This window comes from Gorilla gorilla, chromosome 12 (genome assembly GCF_029281585.2).
Source record: "Gorilla gorilla gorilla isolate KB3781 chromosome 12, NHGRI_mGorGor1-v2.1_pri, whole genome shotgun sequence".
NCBI classification, from domain to species: Eukaryota; Metazoa; Chordata; class Mammalia; order Primates; family Hominidae; genus Gorilla; species Gorilla gorilla.
In genome coordinates, this window is record NC_073236.2 from 71,516,745 (window position 1) to 71,538,300 (window position 21,556).

General features: G+C 36.3%; 1 protein-coding gene across 3 annotated transcripts in view; it reads left to right on the forward strand.

Annotated features, from left to right (window-relative positions):
* Positions 1-21,556, forward strand: part of PPP3R1 (protein phosphatase 3 regulatory subunit B, alpha) — a 74,587-nt gene that overhangs the window by 21,416 nt on the left and 31,615 nt on the right. For all 3 annotated transcript variants that reach the window (XM_063695840.1, XM_031008003.3, XM_055378897.2), the window contains one exon: positions 13,921-13,960. In XM_063695840.1, the coding sequence (XP_063551910.1) occupies positions 13,921-13,960 (40 nt within the window). The remainder of the gene's footprint in view (positions 1-13,920; positions 13,961-21,556) is intronic.

The following is a 21,556-nucleotide window of genomic DNA, read 5'->3' on the forward strand; positions in this document are numbered from 1 at the left end:
TTGAAAAAGTACTTAAGGAAATAATGGCTGAAAATTTTGCGAATTTGGCGAAAGACATTAAGCTACAGTTTTAAAAAGCCAAGTGAATGTTCAACAGGATAAACCTGTAGACATCCAGACCAGAATATCTCAAAGTCAAACTTATAAAAACAAGACAAGTCTTTAAATCAGCACGAGAGAAATTACACTTCATGTAGATGTGGAAAACAGTTCAAATGATAGCAGGTTTCTCATCAGAAGGAAATTTCACATTTTTCAAGTGCTGAAAGAAAAGGACTGTCAACTCAGAAACCTGTATCTAGAGAAAACATCCTTCTGGAATGAAAGGGAAATCAAGACATATGAAGGAAAACGAAGAGAATATGCCACCAGCAGACTTACCCTAGAAAGATAACAAAAGACATTCTGAAAACAGAAGGGGTATGATGAAAGAATCTTGGAACATCAGGAAAGAGGAAGGAACAATTCAAAGTGTAAAAGTATGGGTAAATACAATAGACATTCTCCTTTTGAGTTTTTAAATTATGTTTGAGTGTTGAAGCAAAAATTACAATACTGATGTGGTTCTAAAGGTACGTAGAGGAAATATTTAAGATAGCTGTAAGCAGGGAGAGGGTAAAATGATGATACCAATAAGATTGTGAAAAGTTATCTGTGTAATGTACATAGAGCAACCACTAAGGAAGCTCTACAGATACATGCAAAAGCATTATAGATAAATCAAAATGGAATTTAAAAAATGTTTAACCCACCAGGAGACAGGATAAAGAAAACAGAAATGAAGGCCGGGCATGGTGGCTTACGCCTGTAATCCCAGCACTTTGGAAGGTTGAGGCATGTGGATTACCTGAGCTCGGGAGTTTGAGACCAGCCTGGGCAACATGGTGAAACCTGTCTCAACCAAAAATACAAAAAATTAGCTGGGCATGGTGGCGAGTGCCTGTGGTCCCAGCTACTCAGGAGGCTGAGATGGGGGCATTGCTTAAGCCTGGGAGGTGGAGAATGCAGTGAGCCAAGATTGTGCCGCTACACTCCAGAGTGACAGCCTGTCTCCAAATATATATATATGTGTGTGTGTGTGTGTGTGTGTGTATATATCTATATACACATATATACACACACACACATATATATATATACACACATATACACACACACCCGTATATATATATACATACACACATATATATACACACACACACCAATTAAACATACTGGCAGAATCAAAGACATTACCCAATCATATGATTTCTGTAAGAAATTTACTTTAAATGTAACAATATAGGCATGTTGAAACTAAAAGGAAGGAGGAAGATATATCATGCAAACATTAATCCAAAGAAAGCAGGTATGGTTATATTTAATATTAGATAAAGTAGACCTCATAACAAAGCAGTTACCAGAGACAGTGACTAGGCATTATATGATAAAAGGGTTAATCAATCCACTAAGAAGACATAGCAGTTTTAAATGTGTTAGCAGTAGAACTGCAAAATATATGAAAAAAGACTGATGGAACTAAAAAGAGAAATACACAAGTCCAAAATTATAATTGGAGACGTCAACACCTATTTCTCAATAAATGATGGAGTAACCAAGCAAGAAAATCAGCAAGGATATAGAAAGATACTCAACATATGTAATCAACCAGTGCTATGTAATTTATAGAATGCTTCATCTTTTCAAGTGACCAGAGAACATATACCAAGGAAAGTTATGTCCTGGGCCATAAAAGTAAACCTCATCTGGGCATGGTGGTTCATGCCTATAATCCTAAATGCTTGGGGTGGCTAAGGTGGGAGGATTGCATGAGGCCAGGAGTTTGAGACGAGCCTGGGCAATGTAGCAAGACTCAGTCTCCATGAAAAAAAAAAATAATTAGCTGAGCATGATGGCATATGCCTGTAGTTGAGTGGCTGAGGTGGGAGAGGATCACTTGAGCCCAGGAATTTGAGGCTGCAGTGAGCCATGTCATGCCACTACACTCAAGCTGAGTGACAGTGAGACCCTGTCTCAGAAAACCCCCTAGAAAACATAAACACATTTTAAGGAATTGAAATCAAAGAATGTGTTCTCCTACCAAAGTGGAATCAAACTAGAAATCAATAATAGATAACTGGAAAATCTCTAAACACTTCCAAATAATCTATGAGTGAAAGAGGAAGTCTCAAGGGAAATTTTAAAAAATACATTGAGCTTCATGAAAATAAGAATACAACATACCAAAAGTTGTGGGATACAACTAAAGCAGTTTAGAGAGGGAAATTTATACCACTAAATGCACACATTTGAGAAGAGGAAAAGAAAAACCCCCTCAAATCAATAATCTAAGCTCCCACTTCAAGAACCTAGAAAAAAAGATGAGAAAAATCTACCTGAAGCAAGCAGAAGGAAGGAAATAGTAAATGAAATAAAAAACAGAAACAATAGAGAAAAACCCTTTGAAACAAAAAGCTCATTCTTCAAAAACATCAGTAAGACTGACAAGTAATAAGACGCAAATTACCATTATCAGGAATGAAATAGGGGACATCACTGTAGACCCTGCAGATGTGAAAAAAGATAAGGGGTTACTATGACCAATTCTATACACATAAATTTGACAACTTTGAAGTAATGAACCAGTTCCTTAAACACAAACTGTCACACCTCTTCCAGTGTGAAATAGAATTTGAGTAGCCCTGTTTCCTTGATACCAAAATCCAAAAAAGATAACTATGGACCAACATCCTTATGTCAGTGTAGATGCAGAAATCCTTAAAACATTAACAAATAGAGTTAATATTTTTAAAAGATTATACACCATAATCAGTTATGGTGGTTTTATGGGTGCAAGGCTGGTTCACTATTTGAAACTTAAGTCTGTATAATTATATTAATAGGCTAAAGAATAAAACCCAAGACAAAACAAAAACTTGGAAAAATATAGAGGGAAATGTTATCAGTTGAATAAAGAACATCTGTGAAAACCTACGGCTGACATTATACTTAATGGCAAAAGACAGTACTTTCTCTGTAAGATCTGTAACAAAGCAAGGATTTCTGCCCTTTTTAGCGTAGTGCTGAAAGTTCTAGTCAGTGCAGTAATGCAGGAAAAGAATATAAAGGCATACAGATTGCAAAGAAGAAAAACGGATCCTGTTTGCAGATGGTATGACTATCTACATAGAAAATTTTCAAGAAATCTACAAAAAATAAAAGTACTAATGAATAAGTTCGGCGAAATTGTGCACAATACAAGATAAACACAAAAATTGTTGTTAACATTAAATAGTAGAAGGAAAAACAGGAATGGGGGTAATTTAGGTGTCATTTAATAGGAAATATAGTTTAACTGTCAAAGTGAGTAATAGGATCTTTAAAATAGTTAAACATATATTATGTGCCTTCAAACATTTGCTGAATGGATTCACGCAAGTTATAGATTGTAGTTATGGCAGCATTTATCAGACTAGAAATTTTAAGGTTTTTTTTTTCCTCCTAAAATCATTAAAGAAGCTTGGATCTGTCATTGGTATGATTGGTTTTTATCTCTTGTTTCTGTCTTTCCATCTTATCTGTCCCCGACATTCATGCATCCAAATGCCTTTTGCTTTGTATTTAAGAATAAGGAGAATCTGTTCTAGAACAGTTACTAAGATGGTCAGTGACTTTACCCTAGAAAAAATTAATTTCATTATGATAATTACATTAATTGTGCAGTCATCAAGCTTTCAGCAGGTAAAGACATTTGGATTGATTCCTAAGATAACTTACTTTTCAAGTTCATGTTATTCAACATTTTTAAAAAATATTCTATTATGATTGTCAGTTTTGGGATCAAATCACTAGGAATCAGGAAAATATTATCTAAAGAAATTTTCTGGCAAAGAAATGAAAAAAACTTGGTTCTCTTTGGTTTAGAGTTACTTTGATCTTAAAGTGACAAGGTTTGAAAGAATAAAAATAAATTTTATAGATGCATTCTGTAAAGCTTTGAATATTTCAGAGAATGTGCAGTCAGAATATTTAGACATTTATCTTTATCTAGTAGACTTTAAGAGATGACAACATTTCCTTATTTGGTTATAGACTCTTTGTGAACTATAAATATTACTTCAGTATTAGAGTACTGTTTGCTTATTTAAAATGTATGCAGATCCAAATGCTTAATACTCATTATAAAAAGTGAGCATCAAAAGGAAAGAGAAAATCTAAAGTGCTTGAATAACTGGACTTTTAAGAATTCGGGTCTTCTAATGCCCTTAATCTAACCTTGTACTTTAACGCATTGATGCTTAATTAGGACTTAAACCGTTCCAGACTTTTACCATGCACCTAATCAAATTCTTCCTTTAAAGTAAATTTAGGACAATGTTAAATCTGGCAAAGGATATCAAAAGATAATAAGACAGTTGGTGCCTTCATGGAGTTTAAAATCAGGGAAGGAGACTAAGGGATGAATTATAAATGTCAAGATTACTGTAAGTGTAAATAGTTTTTGGTGTCTCATGATTCTGTAAGATTAATCTGGAAAATGTTATTTGCTATGAATACATTACCTTGAAATGTGTCTTATAAAAACAAATCTATATAGTTTGAATTTTGAATAATATGACAGCTGTGAAACTTTATTGTTTTAAAGAAAGTGATGAGATTGTTTCTAAACTGGAGACTTAAATTATGCATTAAGCAATTCCATTATATTTGGGACTAAGGTCCTTAATATTTTGAGTTACAAAAATCAGCTTTATTGAGGTACAACTTACCTGTGGTAAAAACTAACTAGTTTTCAGTGCATAGTTAATGTGCCTTGATAAATGTATATAGTTTTGTAATCACCACAGTCAAGATGTGGAATAGGTCTGTCACCCTGAAATGTTACCTGGTACCCTTTTGTATTCACTCCCTGCTCTCCCCCTCTACCCCACAACACCTTAACTTTCAGTTACTGTAGTTTGTTTTTTTGTAGCATTTATAAATGGAACCATACAGCACATAGCTTTTTGTGTCTGGTTTCTTTTACTTAGCATATTGCTTTTGAGATTCATTATGTTATTGGGTGTATTAGTAGTCTTTTCCTATTCATTACCGAGTAGTACTCCATTGTCTGGATATAAGTTTATCTGTTCACCAGTTGAAGACATTTAGGTTGTTTCCAGATTGGTCTATTAAGAATAAAGCTGAATAAAGCTGCTGTGGACATGTGAGTACAAATTTTTGTGTGGACATGTTTTCATTTCTGGTTACACTAAGAGTCCAACACACTGTTTTTTGAAATAGCGGTACAATTTTGAGTTCCCACTAGCAAGATATAAAATTTTCATTTGCTCTACATCTTCACCAACACTTTGCTATGTCAGTGTTTTTATTTTTAGCCGCATACACTATAAGTTTGGATATTAGTTTTCTGTTGCTGTGTAACAAATTCCCATAAACATAGTAGTTTAAAACAGCACTCATTTATTATTTCATAGTTCTGCAAATCAGAAGCTCACCACTGCATGACTGGGTTCTCTTCGGAGTATCACAAGGCTGAAATCAAGGTGCCATCCAGACCAAGTTCTCCTGTGGAGGTTCTGGGGAAGTCTGCTTTCCAAGCTGTTCACGTTATTGGCAGAATTCAGCTCTTTGCCCTTATGAGATTGAGCACTCTGTTTCCTTGCTCCTGTTCACTAGAGGTCACTCTTATCCCCGTCAGGCTGCCTGCATTCAATGCCATGTGGCCTCTCCACTTCCCTTGTGTTGAATTCCTCTCCTGCTTTGACTCTTTCATTTTCACCTTCTTAGACCACACAGGGAAAATTGCTTTTAAAGGGCTCTTACAGGTCAGGGCCACCTGGATAAATCTTATCCAGAGGTGGTTGATTTGGGACCTTAATTACATGTGCAAAATCCTTCTGCAGCAGTAACTAGATGAGTGTTTGATTTAGTAATTGGGAGAAAATGTATGTATACAAGGGGTTCAGAATTTCAAAGGGCTACCTAAGAATTCTGTTCACCACATAATCATTTATTCCACATCTTCAGTAACACTTTGTCCATTTTTAAATTATAGCCATATTTATTATGCCAGTTGCCTGTAATATCTCACTTTGGTTTTAACTTGTATTTCTCTAATGTCTAGTGATATTAAACGTATTTTCATGTGTTTATTTGATGTTAATCATATCTTTTGTTGTGAAATATCTATTCAAGTCTTCATGTCATTTTTTTTAATTGCATATTGCTATTCAGTTGTTGTAGCATCATTTGTTGCAAAGATTTTTTTTTTCCCCATTTAATTACCTGGAAACCTTTCTTGAAAATTGTGTGTGTGTGTTTACTTTATTCTGTCCAATTGATATTTGTCTGTTCTTACACCAGTACCACTCTTTTGATGACTAGATTTATAACTTTTTTTTTTTTTTTTTTTTTCCTGAGACGAGTCTTGCTCTGCTGCCAAGGCTGGAGTGCAGTGGCGCGATTTCAGCTCACTGCAACCTCTGCTTCCCAGGTTCAAGTGATTCTCCTGCCTCAGCCTCCTGAGTAGCTGGGATTGCAGGCGCCTGCCACCACGCCCGGCTAGTTTTTTTTTTTTGTATTTTCAGTAGAGACAGGGTTTCACCATGTTGGTCAGGCTGGTTTCAAACTCCTGACCTCAAGTGATCCACTCGCCTCGGCCTCCCAAAGTGCTGGGATTACAGGCGTGAGCTACCGCACCCAGCCCTTCATAACTCTTTAAGTCAGATATTGTAAGTCCTTCACCATTGTTCTTTTTCATTCAGATCCCTTGGCTGCTAGGTTCTTTGCATCTCCATATGAATTTTAGAAATAGTTTATTGATTCCTTTAAAATATTCTGCTGGGATTTTTATTGGGATTGTCTTCTATATGCAGATCATTATGGGAAGAATTGCCATCTTAACAACATTGAGCCTTCTGATCTATGAACAAATATAGCTGGGTTTTCTTAGATCTCTTTCTTAGCTATGTCTTATAGTCTTCATGTGTACTCCCTGCACATCTCTTATTAACTGTTTCTAAGTATTTTGTATTTTTGATGATTTTGTAAATGGAACTGCATTGTTAATTTCATTTTCCATGTTTCCAGAATATGAAATATATTTAACTTTTGTATATTGACCTTTTGTCTTGCCGTCTTGCTTAATTCATTTATTAGTTTTGATAGCTTTTTAGTAATTTGCTTAGGATTTATGTACATACACAATTATGTCATCTGCAACGAAAGGCAATTTATTCCTTTCCAATCTGTATACCTTTTTTTTTGTCTTCCCTTTTGTATTTGTGCAGATGTCTTTATCTTGTTCTAATCATAGGGAGAATCTTATTACATATGACACTTTTTGAAGAATTTTTGTAGATAACCTTTTATAGATAGAGAAATAGTCCTAGTTTGCTGAGTTACTCTTGTTTTATCAAAAATGGATGTTGCAATTTGTCAGATGCTTTTATTGCGTCTGTTTGGTTGACCATGTGGTTTTTTTTTTTCCTCTGTTAATGTTGTGAATCACGTTGGTTTTGAATATTAAACCAACCTTCCATTGCTGGAATAATCCTCAGTCATGATGTTTATTTTTTTATTCAATTTGCTAAGATATTTTTAAGGATTTTTACATTATTGATCATAGAGAAACATTAGATATAGTTTTCTTTTGTTGTTGTTGTTGTTTTGAGACAGAGTCTCGCACTGTCGCCTAGGCTAGAGTGTAGTGGCGTGATCTCAGCTCACTGCAACTTCCACCTCCCAGGTTCAAGCGATTCTTCTGCCTCAGCGTCCCAAGTAGCTGGGATTGTACAGGTGCCTACCATCATGCTCAGCTGATTTTTGTATTCTTAGTACAAACATGTATTCAACATGTTGGCCAGGCTGGTCTTGAACTCCTGACCTTAAGTGATACTCCTGCCTCAGCCCCCCAAGTGTTAGGATTATAGGCGTGAGCCACCGCGCCTGGCCAGTTTTCTTTTTTTGTGATACTGTCTGATTTTGGCATCACAGTAATGCTGGCTTCATAAAATGAGTTCAGGACAGTACCCTTCCTTTCTGCTTTCTGAAATAATTTGTGTAGGATTGGTACGTTTTTGGACTTCATCTTTCTGATGAATTGACTCTTTTTTAGCATTATGAAATGTATAATTCTCAAAATGTTTGCTTTTAAATCTGCCTTCTTACTATTTACTTTCTTTTTTTTCTCATTTGCTTTTTCTTTGTACCTATTTGTCTGCCTTTCGTGGGATTGAGTATTCTTTCTGATTGTATTAGTCAGGGTTCTCCAGAGAAATAACCAGTAGGAGATACATATGTCTAGAAAGAGATTTATTATATGATATTGCCTCACATGATTATGGAGGCTAAGAAGTTCCGTTCCTGCTGTCTTTAAGTTAGAGACCCAGGAAAGCTGGTGCTGTAGCTTGAAGGCCTGAGAGCTAAAGAACTGATGGTATAAGTTCTAGTCGGAGTCTGAAGGCCTGAGAACCAGGGGCATTGAGGTAAGGAAAAGCTTGACTTTGCAGCTCGGGCAGTGAGGCAGAGAACTAATTCAATCTTCTGCCTTTTTGTTCTATTTAGGTGCTGGACAGATAGGATGTTATCCAATAAGTTTTACTTAGTTCACCAGTTCAGATGCTAATCTCTTCCACAAACACCCTAGCTGACTCTCACTCAGAAATAATGTTTAGCTGGATATCTGAGCATCCCTTGGCCCAGTTAGGTTGACACAAAATTAACCATCACAATGATACCGTTTTATTTCGTCTCCTTTTTTAAGTTGTTCTAGAGTTTACAATATACGTCTTTAATATAACATGCTGTACCTTCAAATAATGATACAGTGTTTCTCTTACAGTGTAAGATCCTGACAACAGCATACATCCATTTTTTCTCTACCCTTTTGTGCTGTTGTCATATGTTCACTTTATATACCCCACAACACATTATTTTTGCTTTTAAATAGTCATATTTTAAAGACATTTAAAAATGAGAAAAATGTCTTTTATTTTATTTTATTTACCATTTCTGATATTTTTTCATTTCTTTGTCTAGATCCAGCTTTCCATCTGGTATCATTTTTCTTCTGCCTGAAGAATTTTCTTTTGACTTTTTTTTTGTAGTGAACATATATTGGAGCCTAATCTTTCCTTTCAGTTTTTGTTATCTGGAAAAAGCATTTGCCGTAATATTTGAAAGATATTTTTGCTGGATATAAAAACTGATAGTTTTTTTTTTTTTTAAACACTTTAAACAGATTCCATTGTTTCCTGTCCTTGGTGTATCTGAGGAGAAATATGCTGTAGTAATTATGTTGTATGTATGTAGTTTATCTTTTTTCCCCTCTGATTATATTTAAGATTTTCTGTGTCACAGCAATTTATTATGTGGCTTTTTTTTTTTCCCATGTTTCTTCTACTTAGAGTTCATTGAACTTCTTGAATTTGGGATTTAAAGTTTTCATCAAATTTGGAAGATTTGGGGCCATTATTTCTTTAAACAGCATATAAAACGTTTTATTGATGTGAAATTCACATAACAAAGTCATTTTAAAAGTGAACAGTTCAGTGACATTTGTTTATTTATTTATTTACAAAGTCTTGCTTGGTTGCCCAGGCTGGAGTGCAGTGGTGCGCTCAAGGCTCACTGCACCCTTGACCTATCAGGCTCAAGCAGTCATCCCATATCACCCTCCTGAGTAGCCGAGACTACAGGCATATGCCAACATGCCTGGCTCGTGTTTTTGTTTTTATTTTTGAGGTGGAGTCTCGCTCTGTTGCCCAGGCTGGAGTGCAGTGGTGCGATCTCTGCTCACTGCAGCCTCCACCTTCGGGTTCAAGAGATTCTCTTGCCCCAGCCTCTCGAGTAGCTGGGATTATACAGGCACCCGCCACCATGCCCAGCTAATTTTTGTATTTTTTGTAGAGACAGGTTTCACCATGTTGACCAGGCTGGTCTTGAACTCCTGACCTCAAGTGATCTGCCCGCCTCGGCCTCCCAATGTGGTGGGATTACAGGCGTGAGCCACCATGCCCGGCCTTTTTTGTATTTTTTGTAGAGACAGTGTTTTGCCATGTTGCCCAGGCTGGCATTTAGTACATTTATAATGTAGTACAACCACCACCTCTATGTCGTTCGAAAATATTTTCATCACCCTAAAAGGAAACCCCATAGCCAAAAAGTAATTGTTCACCATTCCTCCTCCCCCAGCAACTGGCACCCACCAGTCTCTACATTCTGTTTCTGTGTAACTGGCACCCACCAGTCTCTACATTCTGTTTCTGTGTATTTTCTTTATCAGTATATTTCATATAAATGGAATCATAAAATGTGGCCTTTTGTTTTTGGCTTCTTTTACTTACCATGATTTTGAAGTTCATCCATTTTGTAGCGTCCTATTATGTTTTATATTGGATGTCATACATTGTGAATCTTATGCTGTTGTGCTAGATTTTGTTTTATTCCTTTAAAGAATGTAAGAGTTTGTTTTGCCATCCGCTTAAGTTACTGAGACCCAAATTTGATCTGAGACTTGTTTTCTATCTTTCTTAAGGTAAGTAAAGAACAGCCTTTAATTCATGGCCAATATAGTCGTTCTGAGGACTGGACCCAATTCCCTGTGTATTTACAAGTTTCTCCAGTTTGGCCCATGGGATCATGAACTATTCCTAGCTCTGTGCAAACTCCCAAAAGTTATTCAACCTGCTACTAGTTCTTTTCCTGGACTTGGGGAGTTTCCTCTCAAACTTATGCAGAGACTGGAGGAGACTTTTATGCAGATCTCCAAAGGTCTCTCATGTGTCTCCCTTTTCTGAAGTACTCTTCCTCACAAGTCTAACCTCCTTGGCCATACGAACTTCATGTATCTCTGACTTCTCAATTTGGCGATGTCTCGGGATTGTGTTTCTGTTCTCTGTTCTGTGCTGCAACCTGGAAACTTTCTCCAGACAGTAAGGTGGGACATAGATCCTAAGGGCATTACCTCTTTTGTTTTCTTATATAGGTGATCACAGATAATGCCTGATAAATGTTGTTTGATAAAATTTTTCTGATTTACTAGTTTTTTTTTTAACACTGGTCAAGTGGTTTATATAGCATTTCTCCTTCATGGGCAGATGTTACTGAATTTTTAAATCAGTATAGTGTAAGGGAACTCTATCTTGAACTTCAGGCAAATGGATTTATTTAAGGACCTCATCATCAAGTGATCTTGTCAGTAACTTGGTCATGTGGCATGATGTTTGAATTCTTCAAGCGTTCTTATGTAAACTTAAAACATGTTAGCTTTAGAACTTTTTTCATATTTAGATATAATTTTATGGTTTTGTTTAGTTGAATGGTTCTCTTAGAAGTAAATGTCAGTACCTTATTGGGTATGTCTCTCACAGTATCTATCATTATTTTAGTATTTCCCAACCCTAGACTGGAGCTATTGGCTACAAATTCACTGCATAATTAATTTACCTTCAGAAATGCTATTTTTTCCAGTTAAGTCTGATATAATAATTTACAAACTGATGTGTATTTTTTGTTAAACGTAATTATGCATTAGGTTCAGGGATCAATAAACTATAGCCCACATACCAAACCTGAATGAAACAATTACTGATAAATGTAATACTCCCAGGTATAGTAGCTTAAGAAGCTGAACGTGAGGGGGTGTGGAGAGGAGTATAAAGGGGAATCTCCAAAACTCCTGTTTTTACTAATGACTAAGCATGAGGAAGACTGAACGTGGAACAAAATTATATTGACCATATTGACAAAATTATCTTTATATTGCCATGTTTTGCTTTGGTTTCCTTTTTTAAATGGAAGGTAGACTATGAAGACATTCTTGCTGTGAAAGTTCAAACAATACAGAATATGAAGTAAAAAGTGGGGAGTGTAGGATAGAGATGGTGGTGCTGCTTGGGAGAGTGACTACAGAGATACGAGTTCTCTTAATTAAAGGACTTTACTTAGCTTTCTAAAGAGTATTGGTTTTTATTCTGAAGGCAGGTGGGAGCTATTGAATTTTAGCAGGGATGTGATGTGGTCAGTTTGGGACAGATTGTGGTTGCAGTAGTGTTTTGGATATATGCATTCCAAGTTTAGGAGCAAGACGAGTTATTCTTTGTTAATGGGAAAGTCCTTAGGAGCCCTGGACTGGTTGGTTCTTAGGTCTTGTGGACGTTGTCTAGTTGGGAATGATACAGATAAATAGGTGAGATAGATGGTATCATTTATAAAGAATGGATAACACTGTAAAGGTCAGTGAACTGGAGAAACAAGGGCCTAGTTTTCAAATCCTGCTTGAAAACCACCACATAACTACTTTTTACCTTCACTTATAAAACAGTAATGATACTTATTAAAAAAAAAAATTAAAGTGACAGTGCAAATTTTAGTAAATAAAATACCAGTATGCTCTTGAGAGTCTTGCAAGAAACATACTTAACTTTAAGGTAGAGTGGAATAAGGAAAAAAAAAAACATTAAAAAAATTAAGACAAGCAAGAATATTTAAGGCAGTGAAGATAAGAATCATGGTAAGAATATTAAGATCAATTAAGTAGTGTGCAAAGTAAGCAGAAATCCATCTCTGTTCATTAATATCAAGCTTTATTAATGTTTGCTTCCTTTTAGCCTCACTTTAACATATATTTGATATTTAAAGTGACCTAATATTAACCAGTTCTGGAAAATTGCAATTATCTGCTATAACTTGCAAGAAGAAGACTAGCTATTGGCAACATGTCAGTTAATTGAATGTGGTAATTTACTGATTAGCCTTTAAGTTTACATAGGATTAAAGGTACGTTGAGGAGTTTAAAAGCCAGCCAGTCATACTAAAAAAAAGAATTCAGGTTTTCAGTAGCTTCTGAAGATACATATTTAAATATGCCCATGTTAATTGTACACTTAAATTAATAGCAACTGTATACTTATTGCTATTTAATTGCTAGGCAGGGTCAAGGTTAGATAAATAGAATATAGGATGCTTGGTATTCAATTTACCACTGAACTTTAAAAACTTAATTTATATTACGTTAAATTCTGTAGACATTTTTAAAGATCTTAATGATTCTACCTCTGAGTCTGTTATACTACTTGAGATATTACTGTTTTAGATTTAGAAGTACTTTCGATTCCACTGCTAATCAAATGGTGTGATCTTCCAGCAGATATTCCAGTTCTCAAGAGTTGTTAAATGTAGGCATTGACCCAGGTCTCTAGTTTTTCTAGAACACTTTTTTTCTTACATATATTTCACATAAAATCCTAGTATAGAAAACGGATAGTTTTACTTTTTTTATATATAAATTAGGAGCTCAGATAAATTATGTTAAGTTAGGGTCTATTCATGGAATAAGACTTTGTATGAAAAGAAAAATTTGAAATGGTTTTCAAGTGGCTGGCTGTCAAGTTAGACTCACCTTTCCATTAATATTTTTCTTATTTTAGTTGCTCAGCATATAGAAAATTATGTTTCAATGCAGGGAAAAATGGTAACAGGTTTCTGTTTTTTTTGTTTTTAACAGCTCATTTTGCAGTCTCAGGAAACTCTTCAGTTAGAGTTGGCAGGGGAATCTTTGTTCTAATCTCTACTGCAAAATCAGTTCACCCAGCAAGACATGTTGGAACATTGTCAGTCCCTAATGTGTTAAAATTTGGCATATAACTTATTTAGGGTATTAGAAAATATTTGAAATATATTGCAATCAAATATTTGCATAAATCCTAAGTGACAGAGTCATAAGTCAGAACAGTTTGATTCAAGAACTCTTTCTACAGTATTATCATTTGTTTTCTTAGTTATTTTTTAAAAATATAAATGTAATTTATAGATGTGGTCATATTATTAGTTTATGGCTTATTTCCCTATGTTTTTTGACTTAAAATATTTAGGTTTAATATTTTAAACAAATTTGTGCCTATTTTATGACTAATTATTTCTTTTTTTCCCCCCCAGGGAAATGAGGCAAGTTATCCTTTGGAAATGTGCTCACACTGTAAGTCATATTCTTGTTACCAAAAGTTACTTTTATTCACTCATCTCTCTCTCTGCGTGTGTGTGTGTGTGTGTGTGTATCATACCTCTGTAATGTATATTTACTTACCTTTGTAGCAGTGTTAGCTCTTAACTATTTAAAATGGATAGTGAATTTGACATACAGTCTATTTATGTTACCAGAGTAGGAACATTTTTTTAAATAGACTTCTTTATTACTCATATCTACACTGTGCTATAGTTATAATTAAACCCTGAAATCTCAGTGCCTTAACCTAACAGAAGTTTTTCAAGTGAAGTTTCAAAGTGGATTTGTAGGAACTCTTTTCTCTTTGGTGACTCAGTGATCCAGGCTCCCTTGTCTTGGAATGCCACCATCTCTAATGCATATTCCCAAGATCACTGAGGAAGAGGGAAATCCAAGGACCTGTAGGCAGTGCTTTTATCTGCCTTGGCCCAGAGGTGATTTATATCACTGGTGCTCATATTTCATATTTATGGGCCGGAGCTAGTTATGCAGCCACTGTTGGGGCTTGAAAGTACAGCTTTCCGTATTTTCTGGAAGAAGAGACAGACAAGGCACACAACATTCATTAAGTCCTTTTTTTTTTTCTTTTTCTTTTTCTTTTTTGAACAAATAGAATCACTGAGTTTTTTGTTTTTCACATTTTAGGGAGGGGTAGGGGTGATTCTCTGACTGAACAGCAAACTTTCAGAATAAAATTCTGTTGTCTAAAGCCTTTTTCTAATGTTTAAAATGTCTTATTTTTAAGTTTGAAAAAGGTCTTTAATGTATATCTTTGATAGAAGCTTAATGTTTGAAAGATTGGATGTTAATTTAGAATTAATTTGCTTGTATTAATATCCCAGTAAGCTTTTTTTCCTTTTTTTTTTAAGGCTTAGCTTAGACCAGTGACCAGTCTGGTCACTTACCATATCCAATTTGATGGTACCCGTTAATGGGACGTTGTATCAAGGGCATGTTCATTTTGCCGTCCCTTTAAAAAATACAGGATCGTCCCTCTATGGTTTTCCATTACAATATAAATTTTAGTTTTATTTGGTTACTGTTAGCTCTTAGGGTTAAGAATTAAGTCTAAAAAACAACTAGTTGATGTATAAAGCAACAATTATTCTTATAGTGTGTTTTATTTATAATTTAGTATTTACTAATACAAGACAAGGACTTAGTAGTTCTTAAGTCCTTGTTTACACTGTTCATATACATGGTAGTTTTATTTATTTAGCCCTATCTACTCTACTCTTTTCCCCACCCACTTTCCCCTCCATCTTCAAATCCTAATTTCTTTATATCCTCTGAGCAGCTTCATTCCCTTAATTTGGTTGTCTTCTATACTCTCCCACTGTAGTATGTTTGTTGGTGTGGAAACCAGAGTTTCATGTTATATTACCAAAGGTATTCAGTACTATTCAAACTTTCTGGTATGTAGAAACTGTAAAACTCACAGGTATATATCTCAGATCCCTTTGCAGTCAGAGTTCTTAATGTTACTTTATTTCTGCCACAGATACACTTGTGAGATTTGGAAGGTAGAAGTGAGTCAGAGTTTGTTCTTTTCCTATTTTTACTGTTTTTGCTGGTAGGATTCTGGTTGTGATTTGGATTTGTTGGTGTGTGCAATGCTCTGGAGCCAGAAGCTTTCAAATTTACTATGCGGCTTCCTTATGGACAGGGAATACAGGTTGAGTATCCGTTATCCAAAAATCTTGAGACCAGAAATGTTTTGGGTTTTGAATTTTGGGGGGGTTTTGGAATACAAGTGTACCTCATTTTTTTTTTAAACTTTTATTTTAGGTTCATGGGTATGTGCAGGTTTGTTATATGGATAAACTGTGTGTCACGGGGCTTTGGTATACAGATTATTTTGCCGTCCAGGTAATAAGCATGGTAGCTGATAGGTCGTTTTTTGATCCTCTCCCTCCTCCCACCCTCCACTGTCAAGTAGGCCTTGATGTCTGTTGTTCCCATTTTTGTGTCCACGTGTTCTTGTTGTTTAGATCCCACTTACAAGTGAGAACATGGAGTATTTGGTTTTCTGTTCGTGTGTTTGCTTAGGATGATGGTTTCCGGCTGCATCCGTGTTGCTGCAAAAGACACGATCTCGTGTTTTTATGGCTGCGTAGTATACCATGGTGTATATGTACCTCATTTTCTTTAGCCAGTCTACTGTTCATGGGTATTTAGGTTTATTCCATATCTTTGCTATTGTGAATAATAATATTGTGAATAATGTAAATATATGTGTCTATGTGTCTTTATGTTAGAATGATATATATTCATTAGGATATATACCCAGTAATGGATTGCTGGGTCAAATGGTAATTGTTTTAAGTTCTTTGAGGAATAGCTACACTGCTTCCCACAACGGCTGAACTAATTTACATTCTTACCAGCAGTGTATAAGCGTTCCCTTTTCTCTGCATCTTCACCAGCATCTGTTATTTTTAGATGTTTTAGTAATAGCCATTCTAACTGGTGTGAGACAGTATCTAATTGTGGTTTTGATTTGCATTTCTCTAATGATTAGTGATGTTGAGAATTTTTTTCATATGATTGTTGGCCGCATGTATGCCTTCTTTTGAAAAGTGTCTGTTCGTGTCCTTTACCTACTTTTTAATGGGGTTATTTGTTTTTTTTTGCTTTTAGGTTTAAGTTCCTTAGAGATTCTGGATGTTAGACCTTTGATAGATGCGTAGTTAGCAGATGTTTTCTCCCATTCTGTAGGTTGTCTGTTTTACTCTGTTGATAGTTTCTTTGGCAGAAGCTCTTTAGTTTAATTAGGTCTGATTTGTCAGTTTTTATCTTTGTTGCAATTGCTTTTGGCGTCTTTGTCATGAAATCTTTCCAGATCCTTTATCTAGACTGGTATTTTCTAGCTTATCTTACAGGATTTTTATAGTTTAGGTTTTACAATTAAGTCTTTAATCTACCTTGAGTTGATTTGTATATGGTATAAGGAAGGGGGTCCAATTTCAGTCTTCTGCATATAGTTAGTTATCCCAGCACCACTTATTGAATTACGGAGTCCTTTCCGCACTGCTTGTTTTTGTCAAATTTGTTGTAGGTGTGCAACATTATTTCTGGGCTCTGTATTCTGTTCCATTGGTCTGTATATCTGTTTTTGTACCAGTACCATGCTGTTTTAGTTACTGTAGCCTTTGTAGTATAGCTTGAAGTCAGGTCTTGTGATGTCTCCAGCTTTATTCTTTTTGCTTAGGATTGCCTTGGCTATTTTGCTTCCATACGGATTTTAAAATAGTTTTTTCTAATTCTGTGAAGAATGTCATTGGTAGTTAAATAGAAATAGCATTGAATTTGTAAATTGCTTTGGGTAGTATGCAGGTGTATCTCATTTTATTATGCTTTGATTTATTGTACTTTGCAGATAATTGTGTTTCTTACAAATTGAAGGTTTGTGGTAACCCTATGCCAAGCAAGTCTGTCTGTGCCATTTTCCCAGCATGTTTTCACTTCCTGTCTGTGTCACATTTTTGTGATTCTTGCAGTATTTCATACCTTTTCATTATTATATCTGTATGGTGGTCTGTGGTTAGTGATCTTTGATGTTACTATTGTAATCATTTTGGGGCAGCATGAACGGTGTCCATGTAAGATGGTGAACTTAGTCCAGTTGTCTATGTTCTGACTGCTGTACTGACTGGCCATTCCCACAACTCTCTCTTTTTCCTCAGACCTCCCTATTCCCTAAGACAACAGTATTGAAATTAGGCTAGTTAATAACCCTACACTTTTCTCGAATTGTTCAAGTGAGAAAGAATTACACATCTTTAATTTTAAATCAGAAGTTAGAAATGATGAAGCTTATTGAGGAAGGTGTGTCAAAAGCCCAGATAGGCGAAAAGCTAGGCCTCCTGTGCCACACAATTAGCCAAGATATGAATGCAAAGGAAAAGTTCTTAAAGGAAATTAATAGTGCTAACTCCAGTGAACAAACGAATGATAAGAAAATGAAACAGTCTTATTGCTTATATGAGTAAATTTTTATGGTCTGGATAGCAGGTCAAACCAGCCACAAAATTCCCTTAAGCCAAAGCCTAGTGCAGAGCAAAGCCCTAACTCTTCAATTCTCTGAAGGCTGAGAGAGATGGGGAAGCTGCAGAAGAAAAGTTTGAAGCTAGTGGAGGTTGGTTCTTCAAGTATAAGGAGATAAGCCATCTCCATAACTTGCAAGTTGAAGCAGCAAGTGCTGATGCAGAAGCTGCAACAAGTTATCCAGAAGATGAAGGTGGCACTGACTCTCCTCTTGGGGACCAATGCAGCTGGTGACTTTAAGTTACAGTCAGTGCTCATTTATCATTCTGTAAATCATAGGACCTTAAGAATTATGCTAAATTTCCTCTGCCTGTGCTCTATAAATGAAACAACAAAGCCTAAATGGCAGCACAGCTGTTTACAGCATGGTTTACTGAATATTTTAAGCCTACTGTTGACACTTACCTCTCAGAAAAAAAGATTTCTTTCAAAATATTGTTGCTCATTGACAATGCAGGTAGTCACCCAAGAGGTTTGATGGAAATGTACATAGAGAGTAACGTTTTCATGCCTGCTAACACGACATCCATTCTGTAGCCCATGGAGTAAAGAGTAATTTCGACTTTCAAGTCTTATTACTTAAGAAATACATTTTGTAAGGCTGTAGCTCCCTTTGATAGTCATTCCTCTGATGGACCTGGGCAAAGTACATTAAAGACGTTCTGGAAAGGGCCAGGCACAGTGGCTCACACCTGGAATCCTAGCACTTTGGGAGGCCAAGGTAGGTGGATCACCTGAGGTTTTGAGACCAGCCTGGCCAATGTAGTGAAACCCCATCTCTACCAAAAATATGAAAATCAGCCAGGCATGCTGGCACATGCCTGTAATCCCAGCTACTCAGGTGGCTGAGGCACGAGAATGGCTTGAACTCTTAAGGTGGAGGTTGCAGTGAGCAGAGATCACACTACTGTGCTCCAGCCTGGGCGACAGAGCGAGACCCTCTCTCCAAAAAAAAAAAAACAAACCTGGAAAGGATTCACTATTATAGATTTGCCATTAAGTACATTCTTGATTCATTGGAAGTCAAAGTATCAGTATAAACAAGAGTTTGAAAGAAGTTGATTCCAGTCTTCATGAGTGATTTTGAGGGGTTCAGGGCTTTCATGGTGGAAATAACTGCAGATGTGATAGAAGGAGCAAAAGAACTAGAATTAGAAGTGGAGCCTGAAAATGTGGCTGATTTGCTGCAATCTCATGATAGAACTTGAACAGATGAGGAGTTGATTTTTATGGGTGAGTAAAGAAAGTGGTTTCTTGATATGGAGTCCACTAGTGAAGATGCTGTGAACATTACTGAAATGACAACAAAGAATTTAGAATATTCCATAAACTTGGCTGATAAAGCAGCAGCAGGGTTTGAAAAGATTGACTCCAATTTTGAAAGAAACTCTACTGTGGGCAAAATGCTGTCAAACATTGCATGTTACAGAAAAATCTTTTATGAAAGGAATTGTCAAATGATGTGGCAAAACTTTATTGCTGTCTTATTTTAAGAAATTGTCACAGCCACCCCGATCAGTCTGTGGCCATCAACATTGAAGTGAGACCTACCAACAGCAAAACAATTACAACTCACTGAAAGCTCAGGTGATCCTTAGCATTTTTTAGCAATAGAGTTTTTTTTTTTTTTTTTTTTTTGAGACAGAGTCTCGCTCAGTCGCCCAGGCTGGAGTGCAGTGGCGCAATCTCGGCTCACTGCAAGCTCCGCCTCCCAGGTTCACGCCATTCTCCTGCCTCAGCCCCCTGAGTAGCTGGGACTACAGGCGCCCGCCACCACGCCGGGCTAATTTTTTTGTATTTTTAGTAGAGACAGGGTTTCATCGTGTTAGCCAGGATGGTCTCAATCTCCTGACCTCGTGATCCGCCTGTCTTGGCCTCCCAAAGTGCTGGGATTACAGGCGTGAGCCACTGCGCCCAGCCGCAATAGAGTATTTTTAAATTAAGGTGTATGTGTTTTTTTTTAGGCATAATGTTATTGCACACTTTGTAGACAACAGTAATACGTAAACATAACTTTTATATGCACTGGAAAACAAAAAAATTCATGTAGTTCGCTTTATTCACTTTATTGTGGTGGTCTGGAAGCAAACTTAAAATGTCTCTGAGGTATGCCTGTATTTGCATTATATATAGTGACTGAGCATCCCAAATCTAAAAATTTGAAATCCAAAATGCTCCAAAAAGCATTTCTTTTGCATGCCATGTCAACACTCAAAAAGTTTCATATTTCAGAACATTTTGGATTTTGGATTTTTGGATTTGGGATGGCCAAACTGTATGTTTTTTGATGGCCTCGTTCTGTAGTTTGGTTTTGTGAATTGTTCCTAAAAGTTCAACCCAGACTCATTTTTTAGCCTCCTAACAATTTCTAACATTGAAAAACAACATTTGCTTCAACTACCTAGAGTTAGATTTTGTTGTCTGTTGAACCCTCGAAAAATAAAATTCCAGGAATGCTGTAGTCTGCACACTTTCAAAGTAATGGAAATCTAGATTGGTTGTCTGACTTAGTTGGATTTGAAGATAATAATGATCCCATTATCATGAACAAATTGGAACATTAACTTATTTTATGGTTGCATAAAATAAAGTTCTTATTGAAGGCAGAACTTTGGTAGACCAAATTGCTATTGTAAAATATTTGCTGGGGAGAATGAGGAGTATAAGGAGTGTGGATGGGCTGGTTACTTTTGGCTGTATTAGAGAACTTAGAAAATTACATGCTTAGAAGTTCTTGAATGAAGGACCAGTTAAGATGACCCAGGGAGCTTATGTTAATTGAGAAAAATAATAAGATCTTTTGTGTGAAAGGACAATGGTTGGGAAAGAGGAGATTGTAAGAATTGGAATAGAGGCCAATAGATTAAGATATCATGAGGTTCTGGAACTGCCACAACCATTCTGAACCTTCCTTGCAAGCAGACATAGCCTCTTCAGCCCCGGTTCCTGAGGCTGGGCTTGCCTTGCTTGAGGAGACCTCTTAGCTTGAGATAAGGTGTCACTTCTGTTTTGTATTGTTAAGACCACTTTCCCCATTGTTCATTATGTTTCAGCAGTCTCCTTTTTTTTCCCCCAAAACACTTGTCAATTTCTTTCATTCCTATTACCACCTTTGCTTGTTTGTGAGTTTGGGTAGAGTGGTCTTTGGTCAGCTCTTTATTTGACTAACTTCATTCTCCTTCAACTCTCAGGTATTAATAAGTACCTTGAGTTGTTTTTGTTGGGGCTTTTTTGTTGTTGTTGTGTTTACAAACTTGGATAGAGGGAGTTTAAAACTCGACAGAGGGAGGCAAAGTTGGCCTTTGTTGCCCAGGCTGGAGTGCAGTAGCATTACCATGGTTCGGTGCAGCCTGGCTCACTGGGGCTCAAGCGATTCTCCTACCTCAGCCTCTGGAGTAGCTGGGACCACAGGCATGTACCACCACTCCTGGCTAAGTTTTTTAAACATTTTTTTGTAGAGTCCGGGTTTTACTATGTTACCAGGCTTGTCTCAAACTTATGGGCTCAAACAATCCATGCACC